Here is a 16094-nt window from a genome sequence, read left to right on the forward strand (position 1 = left end):
TTGGGCAAAGCTTTTAAAAATATTAATAACCAATGACTTCACAGCTATGAGCTAAAAAGTCGATCAAAGTTACTTTCCTTTTTGCAGAGGGAAGTCAGGGTTTTGGATGGTTAATATTTGATTCAGCTGCATACCACAGTAATAATATTCTGCAATATATTGGTACCTTATATTAAATGGGTACATAGAACTGTACTAATGTCTAATCAAAACATTTACAGTTACAAAGAGAAGCTGCAACAAATTAATTTAAATAGGTTTGAAAAACAATGGATTAGGAATGTACCGACAGCTTCAAAAAATGAATAGCTTTGATCAGGAAAAACATATCCCCAAAGAAGTACCCATGTGCTGTGGCAAGTGGTCAGGAGAAAGCTCCACAAGGATCTAGAGGCTTCTAAAGGCCCTTAATATCAGGAATTGTTAACCGATGGGAAACAATGATGGCTAGCGGTGGAGTTTGAGACAACGGTCAAAAGTTTATAATCCATTAGAATTTAAGTAAACAGGAAGGGGTAGTATATTTAATTCATCAAAAAAGGTAGGCATGAAAAATCGGAATACTGAAAAGTTGGGGGACCAGATGGTTTCAGATGAGTCTAATACAAAGCAAACAAGATTTACATAATAAAATTTGAAAAGCGAATGGGGGAATGAATGTTAAAATAGATTTAGTTTGAAATGCTAGTGATCAATGAAAGGGATCAGTAAGGGGTATGGCCTGTAAAAATTTTTTTTTCTGTTTGTTATATTTTTCTGTTGTCTTTTTATTTCTTTTTCTGAATTGATGCTAATGTTCTGGGAAATGATCATGATGATGAATATGCAACTATGTGATGATATTGTGAATTGCTGAGTATGTGTTGGGAATGTTTGTTTCTTATAATTTTTTTTAATTAATAAAAATTAAAAAAAAAGTTTGAAAAGCGAAGAAGAATGATACTCAAAGATTGGGTTATAATACACATGAGAAGAGAAACATAGAAAGACTATAACTTTGGAAACTTGGGGACAAGTGGACAACAGACCACCCTTTATACTCAATGACAATCCTTCCGGGCCACTGGTCCCTGAAATATAGGACCAGCCCAGCCGTGATGGTGGTTAACCTGTTTGGTGGTAAAGCCAGATAATGGCTTGTCCAACTGGATACATCATGACAAAGGAGGTAAGATATATACAGATGGGTGAGGAGACAGGCTAGAAGTGGAGAAATTAAATTAGCCCCTGTGCTGGTTTGAAGTTATTATGTACCCCAGAAAAGCCATGTTCTTTAATTCTCATTCAATATTGCTGGGTGGGACCTTTCTGATCGTTTCCATGGAGATGTAACCCACCCAGTTGTGGCTGGTAACTTTTGATTAGATGGTTTCCATGGAGATGTGTCTCCACCCATTCAAGGTGGGTTGCTTACTAGAGCCTTTTAAGAGGGAACCTTTCAGAAAAAGCTTTAGAGCCACCAGAACCAACAGAGCCCACACAGCCAGAGACCGCTGGAGATGAAGAAAGAAAACACCCCCGGAGAAGCCAATGGAGAAGCCTGGAGAGAAAGCTAGCAGATGTTGCCATGTATCTTTTCAGTTGAGAGAGAACCCCTGAACATCATTGGCCTTCTTAAACCAAGGTATCTTTCCCTGGATGCCTTAATTTGAACACTCTTATAGGCTTGCCTTAATTTGGACATCTTTACAACCTTAGAACTGTAAATTTGCAACTTATTAAAATCCCCCTTTTAAAAGCCATTCTGTTTCTGGTATATCACTTTCTGGCAGCCTACAAACTAAAACAGCCCCCAAAGCAGGTAGAAAACCATCCTGTTAAGTATAACTAGGAATAGGGGCAGGATTCCTTGTCTAAATCATATATTAGGGTGCCTGAAAATCTCCCAACTGAAAAAAAAATCTTATGGATCTGAAAAGCTTTCTGTATTCAAGAAACCTTTGTAAAAAGGGAGACACACCATGATTGGTTGACAGTTGAAAGTAAGGTTCTGCACAGAAAATAACACAAACTGGCATTAGTGGGCACTGTGAGAAAGTGAAGGTTCCAAAGCAACGTCACCTTCCTGAAAAGTTTGTGCAGGGCAGGCCCAGCTATGGGACCCAAGAGTAAACAGTCCCTTAAGCCAAAAAAGGGCAAATGATAGATGTTTCTGCCTTGAGAAGAAAGACTGCTAGGAGAGGATAAAGGATCCACGCCATGGAAGAAAAGAGAACCTCAGGAAAACAGTACTGCAAATGACATAAAATAAGTGTGTTGATAGGGAAGACAGAATCAAGCCACATGCTTATCAGGTCAGCCACAGCCCTCCATGAATTTTTGTCACTAAGTTGGTACAAACAACTGTCAACACTGAGATCAAATAAAAAAGTACATTCTCTCAGCCCTGACCATTGTGTTCCCAGTTTAAAAAGGACACATTATTCTTAATTTCCAAGGCATAATTTCTTTTCTACTTATCCATTCATCACAAGTTATAAATTTACTCTATATTCTCATTTTCAAGGGCAGAAACACTTAAAAATCATCAGTCGCTTCACTTGGGGATTAGATGGATTCAAAGATATCAGCATACTAGGAGCTAAAATAAGGCACACATTTCTTCCTCTTTCCTGTTTCCTTCAGCAGTGCTGGTGTGGAAAGCTGGCTGACGGCATTTTATTCACCATGACTTTATACAACCAAGGAAGGATTTTCTCTTCTTGCTTTTATTTTTATTCTTTTGTCTTCTCTTAGTTCTTAATTCCTCAATCCTGTCACTACTATCCTGAGGTGTCCCATTGTGCTCAGTATGAATGTTAAATAGAACCTCAAAAAAAGTAAGGGGGAAAAAAGAAGGTAGAAAGAAAACTGGGGGGGCAGAGGGAGGAGGACAGTAAAGGCTAGGAGAAATTGGTTATTTTTTTTTCCTAGTTCTATTCTAGATCACTGGAACCCTGCCCCCTCACCTCACCACTATATTATACATCACTAAGACTCTAGTTTCTATTTATTTCTCCCTTTACAGACACTTTCCTATACCATAACTGAATATGGAATGAAGACAGAGAAACTTAATAGAAGAACTGATCAAAAGAGGCAAAGTAAACAGGGGCTCAAGTCTTCTTAAGGACTCCTCAGACTGTAATCTCCACACATCACTTCCCACAAAAATAAATTAGGTACAGGAGAGGCCAACTTGGCTGCTTCCAAGCCAGAAACCATCCATGCTGTTCCTTCAATTAAGAAAAGAAACCCTTTGGACTTCAAGGTAGAAGGGAGAGCCAGCCCCAGGGAAGGGGTATGTTGCTCTCCCAGCCTAATGCTCTTGTATGTGGCAAAATAGATTTGAAGAACTACATCATTATTTGTGAGTTCTATTGTCTGGGTCAAAACTTATCTAAACACAGTTTGAAGAACACACATTTTATGACCATAAACCAAAGCATGGGTTGGTAGTTTAACCAAACAGTAAGCAAAAGACTTAAAACCACAGGTTAGATCAGGGTGAAGGCAACTGGGAAACTGTGAAAGCCAAGGGTTTCACGAAAAACCCTATCACTGGGGTTGTTTTTGTAGTGATCAGATCTGTTGGGTAATGATTTTTATTTTTTTAACATGGGCAGGCATCAGGAATCGAACCCGGGTCTCCAGCGTGGCAGGCAAGAACTCTGCCTGTTGAACCACCGTGACCCGCTCAGGTAATGATTTTTGTTAGGTATCAGTGACTAGATCTGACACCCTTCTCTAGTGAGTGGTTTCAGTATACACAGTTCTTTCATTACTCATAGTCATAGAGGGCATTCTAGAGAGTCAGCAACATACAACAGAGATAGGTAGATAACTGAACAGTCTTATAACCACAAAAATCTAAGGAATGTTGAAAGGCAGCAGCTGAAGCAAATTTAGAACACGGTTGTGACTCCTGTTATATAAGACCACATCATCTCTAGCCAAAAAAGATTGATCTTTGTTTCTTTTACTGAACTATAATTCAGCCACCTATAGCTTGCTTATGCTTCAGTAAGCAGTCCTGACAATGAAACACATTTAGGGAGGGTGTTACCCGTGTTTCCATTATCAGTATCTGGAGCTTGGTGATCCAGGGTACATTTATTGATGTGGTTTCTGAAAATTGCAGCATTTCATGGAGGACAATCTTAATTGACTTTCTTTCCGTAATCATAGCAATTCATCCCTGCAGACCTCATCTACTACCAGGACGGGCTTGCCTACATTTCGGTTGCCATTTCTCTATTTAATACACTGCAACGGCCCCTTGGAAGAACTCATTATGCTTCTGAACTCATCCTATGCCTTAATTTAGTTTCAGTGAAAGTCAGCCAATGTTTAAATTCAATATGTACACTGCCTTAATTACAGATGCTTTCTGCTTTGATGGCTTTGGAAAATTATAGCTTCTCAAAACCACAACTATATTTGGCAAGAGAGACTGTTGACTTCTTTAGAACAACTCTATTTTTCAACTTCCATGTTGGGAATCTGTTAAGTATTCAGTAAAATATGATGTTAGACTTCATTCCCTTATCCAGAAAGCACAAAATCTGTATGTTTCCATTTTACAAACCAGGGCACACTGGGATCTCAGGTGATTTACATGTCTCTTAAGAACTGACTCTAACTAGAGAAACTGTTAACTCCTGATTGAGACAGTTTTAGTATATCCTCACATTATAACTAGGCAAAAGGACACCCTAGCTTTCCAACTGCTCAGGATAAAAACTATGAAGTCATTCCTGACTCTTTTTTCTCAAGCTCAGTATCTAACTTGTAGCCCATTAATTTAGCCCTACCTTCAAAATGTATCCAAACAACAAAAGAGACAATGACAAAGGCAATATGTGATTGCTGGACAGGATCTAAAAATGGAAGAGAGAAGACTCAAAAGAATATTATTGGGACATATGAAAAAAAAATGGAATACAGGCTGTAAGCTTTTTATCAATGTTAGATTTTTTGAACTTGATAACTGCTTAAAGTGGTTACGTAAGTGAACATCCTTGTTCTTAGGAAACATATATGGAAGTATTTTGTGTCAGGGAGCATGATGCATAAAACCTACTTCCAAACGTTCAGAAAATAGATCGAAAGGTGGGTTGACAGATGGATGGACAGATAGGTAGAATGATATGGTAAATGTGGCAAAATGTTAAAAGTGGTGGCCCTTGGTATAAGGAATGGGGAAGTGCAGGATGTTGGAGTTCTCCATATAGGTTCTGTATTATCTTTGCAACTCTCCTGAGTTTTTATCCCATGATAAAAAAGAATCTGAAATAGTTCGAAACTATTTCAAAATTAAAAGTCTAAAGAATATAAAACTTAATAAAAAGCTACAGTTGCTTTTTTCTTAAAGGACCCAGAACAGAACCACTTCTCACGACTTCCACTGCCACCACCGAGTTCCCAGGTCTTACAGTGGGCCACGGGGCCCTACGGGGTCTGTGACCAACACAATCTATTGCAACTCCTCAGTCACAATCGCCTCACTGCTCTTCCAGGGACTAAGTTATTTTCTCAGCCTGGGGCCCTCATGCCAGCCACATGGCTCACCAATCATCTTGGTCCCTGCCTAAATGCTTACTAAATGCTTCCATAACCACTATATAAAATAGTAACTACCCCCAAACTCCCTTCCACCTTTACTCAGTTTTATAGTCCATCTGACAATCACTGGACTCAACACCACCTGTCACAGTTCAGTTCAGATGTCAATTTGGCCACATGATGGTGCCCAGCTGTTCTGTGGCTGGGGACTTAAATCATCAGCATGTGAATTTCATCTATGGCTGATTACAACCCTGGCCAGCTAAGGGGAGTGCCTTCCACAATGAGTAATGTCTCATTTAACTAGCTGGAGGCTTAAAAGGAGAGGTCAGAAGAAAGAGAAGGAACTCGGCACAGCACGGCCCAACTCTGCTCAGAGCCCACACGGACCCAGAAGTTTGGAAACTGCAGAGAGCAAACGCCCCAGGGAAGCTGGGAGAGAGGGCTGTGCGCCTTCCCATGTGACAGAGAAACCCAGATGAAAGCTAGCAGCTTTTCCTCTGAGGAATTGTGAATGTGAAATGAAATAAACCCCTCTGTAAAAGCCAATCAATCTCTGGTGTACTGCATTCTGGCAGCCTTATCAAATGAAAACACTACCTGACAAGTTATGAAGTTACTCATCTGTTTATTGTTTGTCATCCTTGAAAGAATGTAATTTTTGGAGGAAGAGAAACTTTGTTTTGGTCATTGCTATTACCTGTGCCTGGTAAAGAACAGGAACTTAATATGTGTAGAATGAATTCTTGAACAAATAACTAAACAAGAAATTTAAAAAGGAAAGACTCAAAAAGCCAATTCAATCTTCAGTTAGCAAAAAAACTCCCCATTTTTTTATGTATGATGATCTACATTTCAGGAGTAGATTTTAAATTTCTTCCCCAAAAGATCTAAAGAAAAATAGAAAACAAGCTAGATTTCAGTTATCACATTTGCCTAGAAAAATATAAGACAGTAGGTGTTCAATGACTGTTTTCTTGGATTTCCCCTAGATAGTTAATTCAGAGCTGCTTACCTTTGGAGCACATTGGAAATGCATTCCAGGCACAGGTAGGGTTGTAACGTACATTGTAATACAGCGATACAGGTATAAAGTTCCAATGATAAAAAAGAATCTGCGCCCCACTATCGACCTAAAGGGAAAAAAAAGGGGTGGAAAAAAACAAGTTTACTGGTTGTTTTTTGTTTCTAAGGCAACATAAGACAACGTTTAACAGAATAAAGGATAATTTAAGACAGAATGGTATTCACAAGCCAACCACAGTTTCAGTGTTTAAAGGCTTATTTGTAAGCTGCCCATCTCCTTTAATTCCAGGAGAGATTGCACAGCAGACTTCAAAAACGAAGATGCACATACTGCCATCAATTCAGGTGGTTTGGAGCCCACAAGGAGTGCGTTCATGGGAAATAGTAGGGGGAGAAGCAAAAATACACCAAGGGTTCTAGATAAATACCTCTCCTAAAAAAAGTCACTCACTGACAGAGAATTCAATGAACCTCTCTCTGTTTTCAGTCAGCTCAGTACATTAATAAAACCCTCTCTTGGGAACCTATCAAAGGTATAAGCGAGCCATAGTCATGGAGGAATTAACTAATGAACCAAGGTGATATTACATAATTGGACACGCAGGGATATGCGTCAACTCATTTAATCCAGGTTATACAAGCAAGGCTTATGTGGGGATCATCCAAAAAGTATTTTGGTAATTTGGGCAAGAATGATTTTCTCTATGATTAAAGAGATTTTCAGAGGATTAAATGTTAAAGATGTTCAAATTGTCCTCGTACCAGTGAGACATTTACTAGTGAAGCTGTAAACCGAGGTCCTCTTATTTTATTCAATCTTGACCAAAACAGGCCAAAACAAAGCAAAAACAAAAAGTCCTTTTTCATCTTATATTTTTTGGAACAGATATTTGTCTTGACTAACATCGGTCTCTTCCCTCCATCACCTCGGTTCTCGGTCTGCGGCAGCGGTTCCCTGAGCACACTGCACTCCAGAGGGAAGGCTCTGTCCACGTGCATCATTGCCTCGTGGGTACCCGAATGAGCATCGGGCGCTCGGGAGCGTCCTCACTGCCAGCTGCAGATGGCAACTCCTTGTCTGTTGTGTATTCAGGGGGTGGGTCTGTAAGCTCCGGATTCTGAGGGTTTAAGAGATGACTGACATCATAGGGACCCCAGAGAGCCCCTAGGGTTACTGGTTGTAATTTCCCTACTACATAAAATCTAGCATTCCAATGCTGCCCAGTGGCAGAGCACTCAAACATTCAAAACTGGTTCTAATCAAAGACTTCTGGACACACAGGCATCTGTGGGCACGAGGCAGATTTCAAGGTTCCTCCAAGTCTCTGGTTCTGACATGGATCAAAGTCTCATTCAGGTAATGGACAGGGATTCTAATGTAAAGAATTACGTACAAATAAATATTCTAGTGGCCTGCCTCCAGAAAGCTATTTTTAAGACGATTCCATAGGTACATAGGGTCAAAATATAGGAATACCACGTAGGCTGGGAGATGAAAATACTTATTTACCCAAAGGCATCGCTTTCAAAGGCTTGCTATTCTTGCTCTGCCATTTGTGGTACTGAAAAGCAATGGGTGATAAAAGGTGCCGAGTCTATTCCTGTGATTAAATTAAAAGTGATGCACCCTTTGATTCGGCCCCATACTCAAAAAGTTCTCTTTGGATTTGTGCTCCATGCTGTTAGATGAGGTGAAATAATAAGCAGGGATTCATGAGTTAATTGTGTTCATTCTAGCGTTCTAAGTTCAGCAGTACTCAGAAAACTTATAAGGTGAGACATTCACTCTGAAGCCTTATTTAGTAAAAAAAACTGTTAATGACTTTTTTCCATATCTTTGAAAGGTGTTTTAAAAAGCGCACAAGTAAGATTTCTCACTCGACTTGAATTTGCAAAATTGGTTGTAAAGCTCATTCAGCTCATTCCTCTAGTGACTAAAATATAAGATCCAATTGTAAATTAAGAATAGAAAGGGAAACTCTGTGATTTTTTTCCTCCCACAAGTTTTTGAGGATGAACTGCTACCAAAGCAGTGGGTATCACGGAGATCTGGGGCCCAGCTACATGGCCACGGGCAGTTAGCAACAACCATCTAAGGAAGACTCAAGTAAACCGAGGTGCAGACGGTAGTTAGGTGGAGGCCAGTACTTAGGAGACTGCAGATAACTTTCTCTTCTCACACACCTATGAGTAAAATCTTGGTGTAAAGGAAAGGAGGCAGCAAACATCTGTGGCCCAGCCAGACTTTCTTATATTCAGTGTCAATTTCAGACAGTAAAAAGAAAAACACTCTTTCCTTTCCTTTTTATATAAATACAACAAATGCATTCTTTGCTTTTAGCATACATCATCCCACAACTAATGACTGCAGCAGAAAAAATTTCTTCTAAATAAGACAATTCAAAGCTACATCTTTTACTTAGACATATTTTTAAAATAAACTAAAAAGTAAATTAAAGGAAAATGCTTAGAAATGATTTCAGTTTGTGAAATAAGTTCAAAATTGCAAAATTGCATCTGGGGCCCTCTGTAGCAAAGAGAGACTGAATTTCTTTAATAGCAAAGCAACAACAAATTGAAAGAATAGCAGCATAAATAAATTTTCTCTTCTAAAATTTCAAAAGTGAAATTCTATTTGGATGTTTTACTTTCCATAGTTAACCTATATTTCTAAATATAGTGACTAAGTTAGTATATACTACATTTTTAAAGCCCCAGTTTATAGGCAGTTTTGAGCATACTTATATTTTAGTTGATCAAGTTACTAGAATCTTTTTTTTTTATGGCCCAGCAGCCAGAATTCAAATACGGAAGCAGAAACAGCCACTTCAGAGCAATGTTAGATTTTTAAACATCTTCAGGGTAAAAGGACTTGGCTTCTTACTTCCTGATAGTACAAAATGGGGAGTCTGAAACTTGTGAGCTAAGAGCCCCTTTGTGGTGTCGTGCAGGAAAACTGAAGGCACTGGTTTACTTTAGAAATCTAAAACCCAAGCCACACAGAACCAGTTCTAAATTCAGTTTCTTAAACAAATTCTTGTGAATAGATTGCCAATAGGCAAAAGAAATGTAAACTATGAGACCTGAATTGAGGCAAACCTCAAAGCATCCTGCTGATGACTCTAAGACCACACGCTCATCACGTTGTGAGTAGCAAAAACCTCCTTGTCATGCACCTTTCCCCACCCATCAAGAGCCTGAAATAGGGACGGCCACAGTGGCTTAGTGGCAGAGTTCCTGCCCTCCATGTGAAAGGCATACGTTCGATTCCCGGTGCCTGACCGTGCAAAAAAAAAAGAGCCTGAAATAGGGCGTGATGAAGTGCATGCCATTCCTCTCTGAGATTCTTGATTTATCACAGAAATACGTAGCACCAAGTTGTTTGCAATCAGGAACTGCCCGTTAAATTCATAAACTATGAATCACCCAGCACAGGACTTCTGAACACTAACCTCTTTCATACATAGCTGCTCAATAACCACTTACTGAATACTGACCCAAAGTATTCAATGTAGTAAATCCCTCCATTGCTTCTTTTCGTCAAATGCCTGGATAAGACTCACTTTACTAGGTCAATATGAGAAAGATCATTTCAACCACACACCTGCTCACTTAAAAACTAACTAGCAAACCTGAAAATGTATCCGACCTACTTACTTGTATCTCAGAAACAGCCACTGGGTGATCCATAATACAACTAATATAATCCCATTTATTTCTGATACAGAAAATGCCCATTTCACCCGGTCAATGTAATCAAAGAACTTGTCTGGGAGTGGAGGGCTGAGCTCCTTGGGAGGCACCCTCTCGTGTACAACTGTGATCATAACGGTTGTCAGGACGAGGTTGAAGACGGCATACACAAAGGCGATGCCAGTTTTCCACCACTCCAAAGGAAATTTGTTCCTCGATTCGGTGGGCATAGCAATTTGGATATAGTCCGGGTACTTTTTGGTGCCCTTTCGCAGCCCATTGGATAAGCTCTTGGATTTGCCATTGCCATTTTTGCTCTCTTCTTCCACAGCTTCAGCAGGTCTTGGGTAAGTGTTTGCTGGCTCGCTGGTTTGGTTTTCCATGTGTTCTTCAAGTTTTGCTGTCTCTATGATATCCATTGTCTGTGTCTTCAGATCAAAAATGAGATGGCAAAGCTCCTGTTATCTGTGGAAATTTAAATTTTTGAATCCTTCTGCTTCCAAGGTCCACATGGAGCTTACAACCAATTCTGTTTCCTAATACAAAATGGAGACGGTGGTCATCTGATGGCAGCAACACCCATGGAGCTATCTGCTGCACACTGGCCACTTTCAGAAGGAAGCCAAGTCTCTTCTCCCAAAAGATGTTCCTACCACACCTGCAAAATCAAAACAAAACTATGTTCAGACACTGATTATCCGACCATCAACCACCCAAAACAATATTATTATTAAAATGAGGCAAGAAATACCAAAGCCATTCACTTTATAAATGTATCATCAAAACACAGTTAAAGCTGCTGAGATCAAATTTATTTACAAAATAGTGGATTGCTTTATACTGGAATTCTTGTTTCTTTTTGGGGCTGATGATATCAATATTAATAGGAGCATTAAATCAATTCCCTTTACATTTCTTTCAATAAAAGTCAGGAACCAACATCTCAAACATTTCATTAGATAGCATTATTTGTTGCTAACCATGAAGTCATAATTAGCTAGAACCTGCCAGGAGAGCACATCATTCCTTCCTAAGACTGTTCAACTTTTCTATGACCCTTAAAAGAAAAAAAGTATAAATACCTGTGATGAGTTGCCTGCAGGCACTGAGTTCTTATGCCTCGTATTTGTCAAAATCGCCAATTTTTAATTTTCTTATTACAAAACTGAAGTCTTACCAAGTTTTCAAAACAGACTCAGGTTAAAAGCTATATATCCCATATATTTAAAATGACACCGACTCACTTTACATCTTTATATTCAGAGATGCACACTGTACACAAGCAGCTGACACTCTTCAAAATAAGAATAAGACAAGACAATTAAGACAAGTGTTGGCTATTGACGCATTTGGGTACAAGTAGAATTTGTTACTTGAATGATAAAATAATTACTGCAATTGACATGGCAAATTAGTAAACATTTTTATGCAGCCACCATAATTTTTGCCAAATAACAGAAACGGGCATCCAGAGGGCCAGCTTGGTGAGCTTACTCACTGCAGCACTGATGAGGAAACAGTACCTTCGGCTTATGCTTAAGAGGCTTCCAAGAGCGAAGGCTTCTGTTCAACAGAGCGCCGCCACCAGCTCTTTTATATGTGCTAGCAACAGGCCCCAGCTGTTCTCAATTTTGGAAGGCAGTATTTTAGTCATGCAACAAAACTCAGCCACCCGAAAGTTTTCAATCCTTGTAATTAGTCCCCACCCTGAGCACACTGTACAATTTAAGCATAATCCACTGCATTTAAAAAAATCTCTCTTTAAGGGTAACTTCAGGGAAAAAAATGAGAAGGAAAAACTCAAAGTGGTGAGAGTTAAGCCTTTATTTAACAGGGGAAAAAAGCTAAAATGGCAGAGTCAGTATGCACAAGCACTATTTATTTACAGTTACGGGCGGCAAATAGAAAAACCACACAAGTGTTGATTGTGCATCTAAATGCCACAGTATGGAGGGGTATGTGAGGGGAATAAAAAGGTGCGTTTTTTGTTTTTGTTTTTTTTTTAAAAAGATCTGACCTGAACATTCACCTAAAGCGTTTACAGTCTAACTGGAGAGGCAGAGCTAAAACAAAACTACCGGAGGACACCAAACGGCGTATGGAGAGGGTGACACGATCACTAGATAAAAATGTAAGCTCAGCTGTAACACATCTCCTGCTGTTCTGACAAAAGGTTCTCAGGAAGGGAAAACATGAGGAAAGTTGGCCTGGCAGAGAAACGGAGGATCATTGGAAGAGAGAAGCCAGCACAGAGAGATTGCTCAGGAGCAATCTTTGCCCAGGAGAATTTTGGACATCTCACCTTTCTCTTGCCCTTTTGAAAAAGCCGCCAGGTGCTTTTTCAAGGATGAGAAAGGACATTAGCAGCAGGATGAGAAAGGACCAGTTCCCCTCTGGGTAAACCCGAATTGGCAGACAGTCTCTGTATGGCAAATCCACAGCACAAAGTTGAGGAAAGTATGATCAAAGAGATGTCTTTGTAAGAGATACAAATACAAACCTTCAACACCATGGGGTACTGGCTTTAGCGGAGGTACCAAAGTACTAAATCAGCCCATTGCCTAGCTCTCTTTACCACGTTTAACCTAATCCACACACAGCATATTGCCAAATTAACATCCCAATTTCCTCCAGCGTTACAAGTCCACATATGCTCCTAGCCTGGTATTCATACGAGGAAGAAGCTTATGATTTTGAAATCCAGTTTCGCCAGTGGACATAGAGACGGTCTTTATAAGGTAGTTTACCTAGTTCTATTCTAGAACATAGAACGCAGAACAGAAAAAAATCCAATTAGCTGCCTTTTTTTTTTTTTTTTTTTTGGTAAGAGGAAGCACTCAGCTACTCACCTCATGGGACGACTTTGCAGATGACTGAAATAATTAAGGGTGAAGAGCTTTGTGCCCCTGGGAATAAGAGCATTCTATGAGTATAAAGCCCATTTGTCATCATTAGTGCCAGGACTGATATTTTCCTTGGCAGTTCATTAAGAAGATTAAACATACAAAGTACATTCATCATGTGTCAACCAATCTTGGGACTCAATGCTTGTCATCAAGATGATAATGACAACATACTCATTCCTATCGTGATCCTTTCCTCAATGTGAGTGTCTGGGAAAGTGAAAAAAACCACAACAGCTTCTCTCTATGAAGAACAATTCCTTTAGTTCATTTGTTTAGGATACTATACCAGAGCACAAAACAGATAAAAAGTCATCCTACCCCGCAAAATACTAGAAGTTAACCTAGATGAGAAAACTAAAAATCTCTATAGACATTCTCTTAGAAAACAAATGAAAAACTCGTAAAATTTTAGTACACAGGTAGTCGTGTCAGCATTTTTAGAACTAAGTTAATTTATATCAGAAATGCAAGGAAGAATTAAAATTAGGAAATGATCATAGTGAGATGCATTATGAGATATGAAAAAAAGATCATCCTGAGTAAAGGCAAAACAGAATTTGATAAAATTCAACTACTTGATGGGGGTGGTGGTAGTGGAAAGAATAGGAAATATTTAAAGGACGAAACAGAAAGAAGTATATAAGCCAGGACCTTTCAATGCCAGTATCCCAATTTAGGCTACGCAATATATGTGCTGATTGCCAGCAGTACAATTCTTCTACTGTGACTCCCATTTTTACTTTTAAACATCTAAATGAACTTTAGAATCTTTTTGTCAAATTACAAGAAAACACTTAGCAGACATTATTGTGTTTCTTTGTCTTATTTTGTCACCACTATTATTTAACATTGTTTTAAAAGTTCTAGCCAAAAATCCAAGATAAGAAAAAGAAAACAGACAAGTAATGATTGAAAAGCAGAAAAGTACATTTGGAAGTAACTATCTAACTCAAAAATCCAAGATTCAACCGAAAGATCAAGGTTCCATTTACGAATTAAACATACATAGTTTCCTTACGGAACCAGTAATAACCAGTTAGAAAGCCTAATTCTAAGATATGGACACATACCTGACCACTTCAACAACATAAAAATGCCCTTAACCTCTGTGGTGGTTTGAAGCTGTATGTACCCCAGAAAAACATGCTCTTAAATTTAATCCATTCCTGTGCTGGTGAAGCCAATGTGATTAGGACCTTCTGATGAGGTGACTTCAGTTAAGGTGTAACCCACCTCAATCAGGTTGGGTCTTAAATCCTTTTACTAGAGTAATTTTTTGTTTGTTTGTTTTTGTTTTTGCTTGGGCAGGCTCCAGGAATCGAACTCAAGTCTTGAGGCATGGCAGGCAAGAACTCTGCCACTTAGCCACCATTGCCCGCCCTATTTCATTCTTAAGAGAAGGAAATTCAGACAGAGAGTGAGAAAGCTATAAAAGCAAGAAGCTGAAATCAACAAAACCTGGAGGTGAAGGGAGAGACCAGGAGATGCTGCCACGTGCCTTGACCATGTGCCAGAGAAGCCAAGGATTGCCAGTAGCTGGTCTTTGGGAAAAAGCATTGCTTTGATAAGACACTGATTTGGATATTTCCCTGGACTTAAAACGATAAGCTAATAAATTCTCATTGTTTAACCCAACCCATTTCCTGGTATTTCTGGAGAAACACAGGAAACTGAAACAACTTCTAATCAATATAAAGAAATGTTCAGAAAATATATGAAGAGTGTTATAAAGCACCTAGACGAAAACTTGGGAGGGAAGAACATTTATATAAGCCTTGGAGTTGATATGATTTCTTGGATACAACACCAAAAACATGAGCAACCAAAAACAGGTAAAATGTACTTCATAAAAATAAAAAAAACTTTTGTACATCGAAGAATACTACCAAGAAAGTGAAAAGGCAAATTTACAGATGGGGAGAAAATAACTGCACACCACATATCTGATAAAGGTTTAATATTAAGACCTCCTAAATCCCCTAAACTCAACAACAAAAAGAGAAACAACCCAATTAAAAAATGGGAAAAGGACTTGAATTGACATTTTTCCAAAGAAGTTATAATATGGCTAATAAGCAAATGAAAAAATACTCAATATCACGATCATCAAGGAAATGCAAATCAAAACCACAATGACATACCACTTCACATCCATTAGGACGACTATAATTAAAAAAAAAGGAAAGGAAAGAAAAAATGTTGGTCAGGACAAGGAGAAACAGGAACCCTTCACATTGCTGGTATACTGTTAAATGGCGGAACCACGTGTAGAGCAGTTTGGCAATTCCTCAGAAAATTAAAAATAGAATGACCGTATGTGGTGGGTGGTCTGGGACTATATGCACCCCAATAAAGCCTGTTCTTAAAGCTAATCCATTCCTGCAGGTATAAACTTACTGCAAGTAAGGTCTTTTGATTAGGTTACTCCAGTTAAGGCATGACCCAGGGTGGGTCTTATCCAACTGCTCACTGGAGTCCTTTATATATTCATTCCATTTAGAGAGAGAGAGAAGGCCATGAAAGCAAGAGACTGAAAGCAATGAAACCTGGAAGGGAAGGGAGAGACCAGCAGATGCTGCCATGTGCCTTGCCATTGGCAGAGGAGCCAACGATTGCTGGCTGCTGGTATTTGGAAAGAAAGCATCACCTTTATGTTGCCTTGATTTGGACACTCTCAAGGCCACAAAACTGTAAGCTAATATACTCCCGTTGTTAAAGGCCAACCCATTTCACGGTATCTGCTTTAAGCAGCTTAGCAAACTAAAACACCATGTCACCTGGCAATACCACTTTTTGGTATATACCCTAAAGGAGTGAAAGCAGCAACTCAAACACATATTTGTACACCAATATTTATGGAAGCATTATTCAGAATAGCCAAAAGGTGGAAGCAAACTATGTGTCCATCAATAAGTGAGTGAATAA

At 39.1% G+C, this 16094-nt stretch overlaps 1 protein-coding gene across 12 annotated transcripts in view; it reads right to left on the bottom strand.

Annotated features, from left to right (window-relative positions):
* Positions 1 to 16094, bottom strand: part of SGMS2 (sphingomyelin synthase 2) — an 83542-nt gene that overhangs the window by 12440 nt on the left and 55008 nt on the right. For 5 of the 12 annotated variants that reach the window (XM_077142607.1, XM_077142601.1, XM_077142604.1 and 2 more), the window contains 2 exons: positions 10228 to 10921; positions 6560 to 6677 (listed from right to left, as the gene is read on the bottom strand). In XM_077142607.1, the coding sequence (XP_076998722.1) occupies positions 6560 to 6677; positions 10228 to 10682 (573 nt within the window). In that variant the 5' untranslated portion in view covers positions 10683 to 10921. The other 7 variants (XM_077142602.1, XM_077142606.1, XM_077142605.1 and 4 more) reach the window with 7 other exon arrangements.

Source organism: Tamandua tetradactyla, chromosome 24 (assembly GCF_023851605.1).
Source record: "Tamandua tetradactyla isolate mTamTet1 chromosome 24, mTamTet1.pri, whole genome shotgun sequence".
Taxonomy (NCBI): domain Eukaryota; kingdom Metazoa; phylum Chordata; class Mammalia; order Pilosa; family Myrmecophagidae; genus Tamandua; species Tamandua tetradactyla.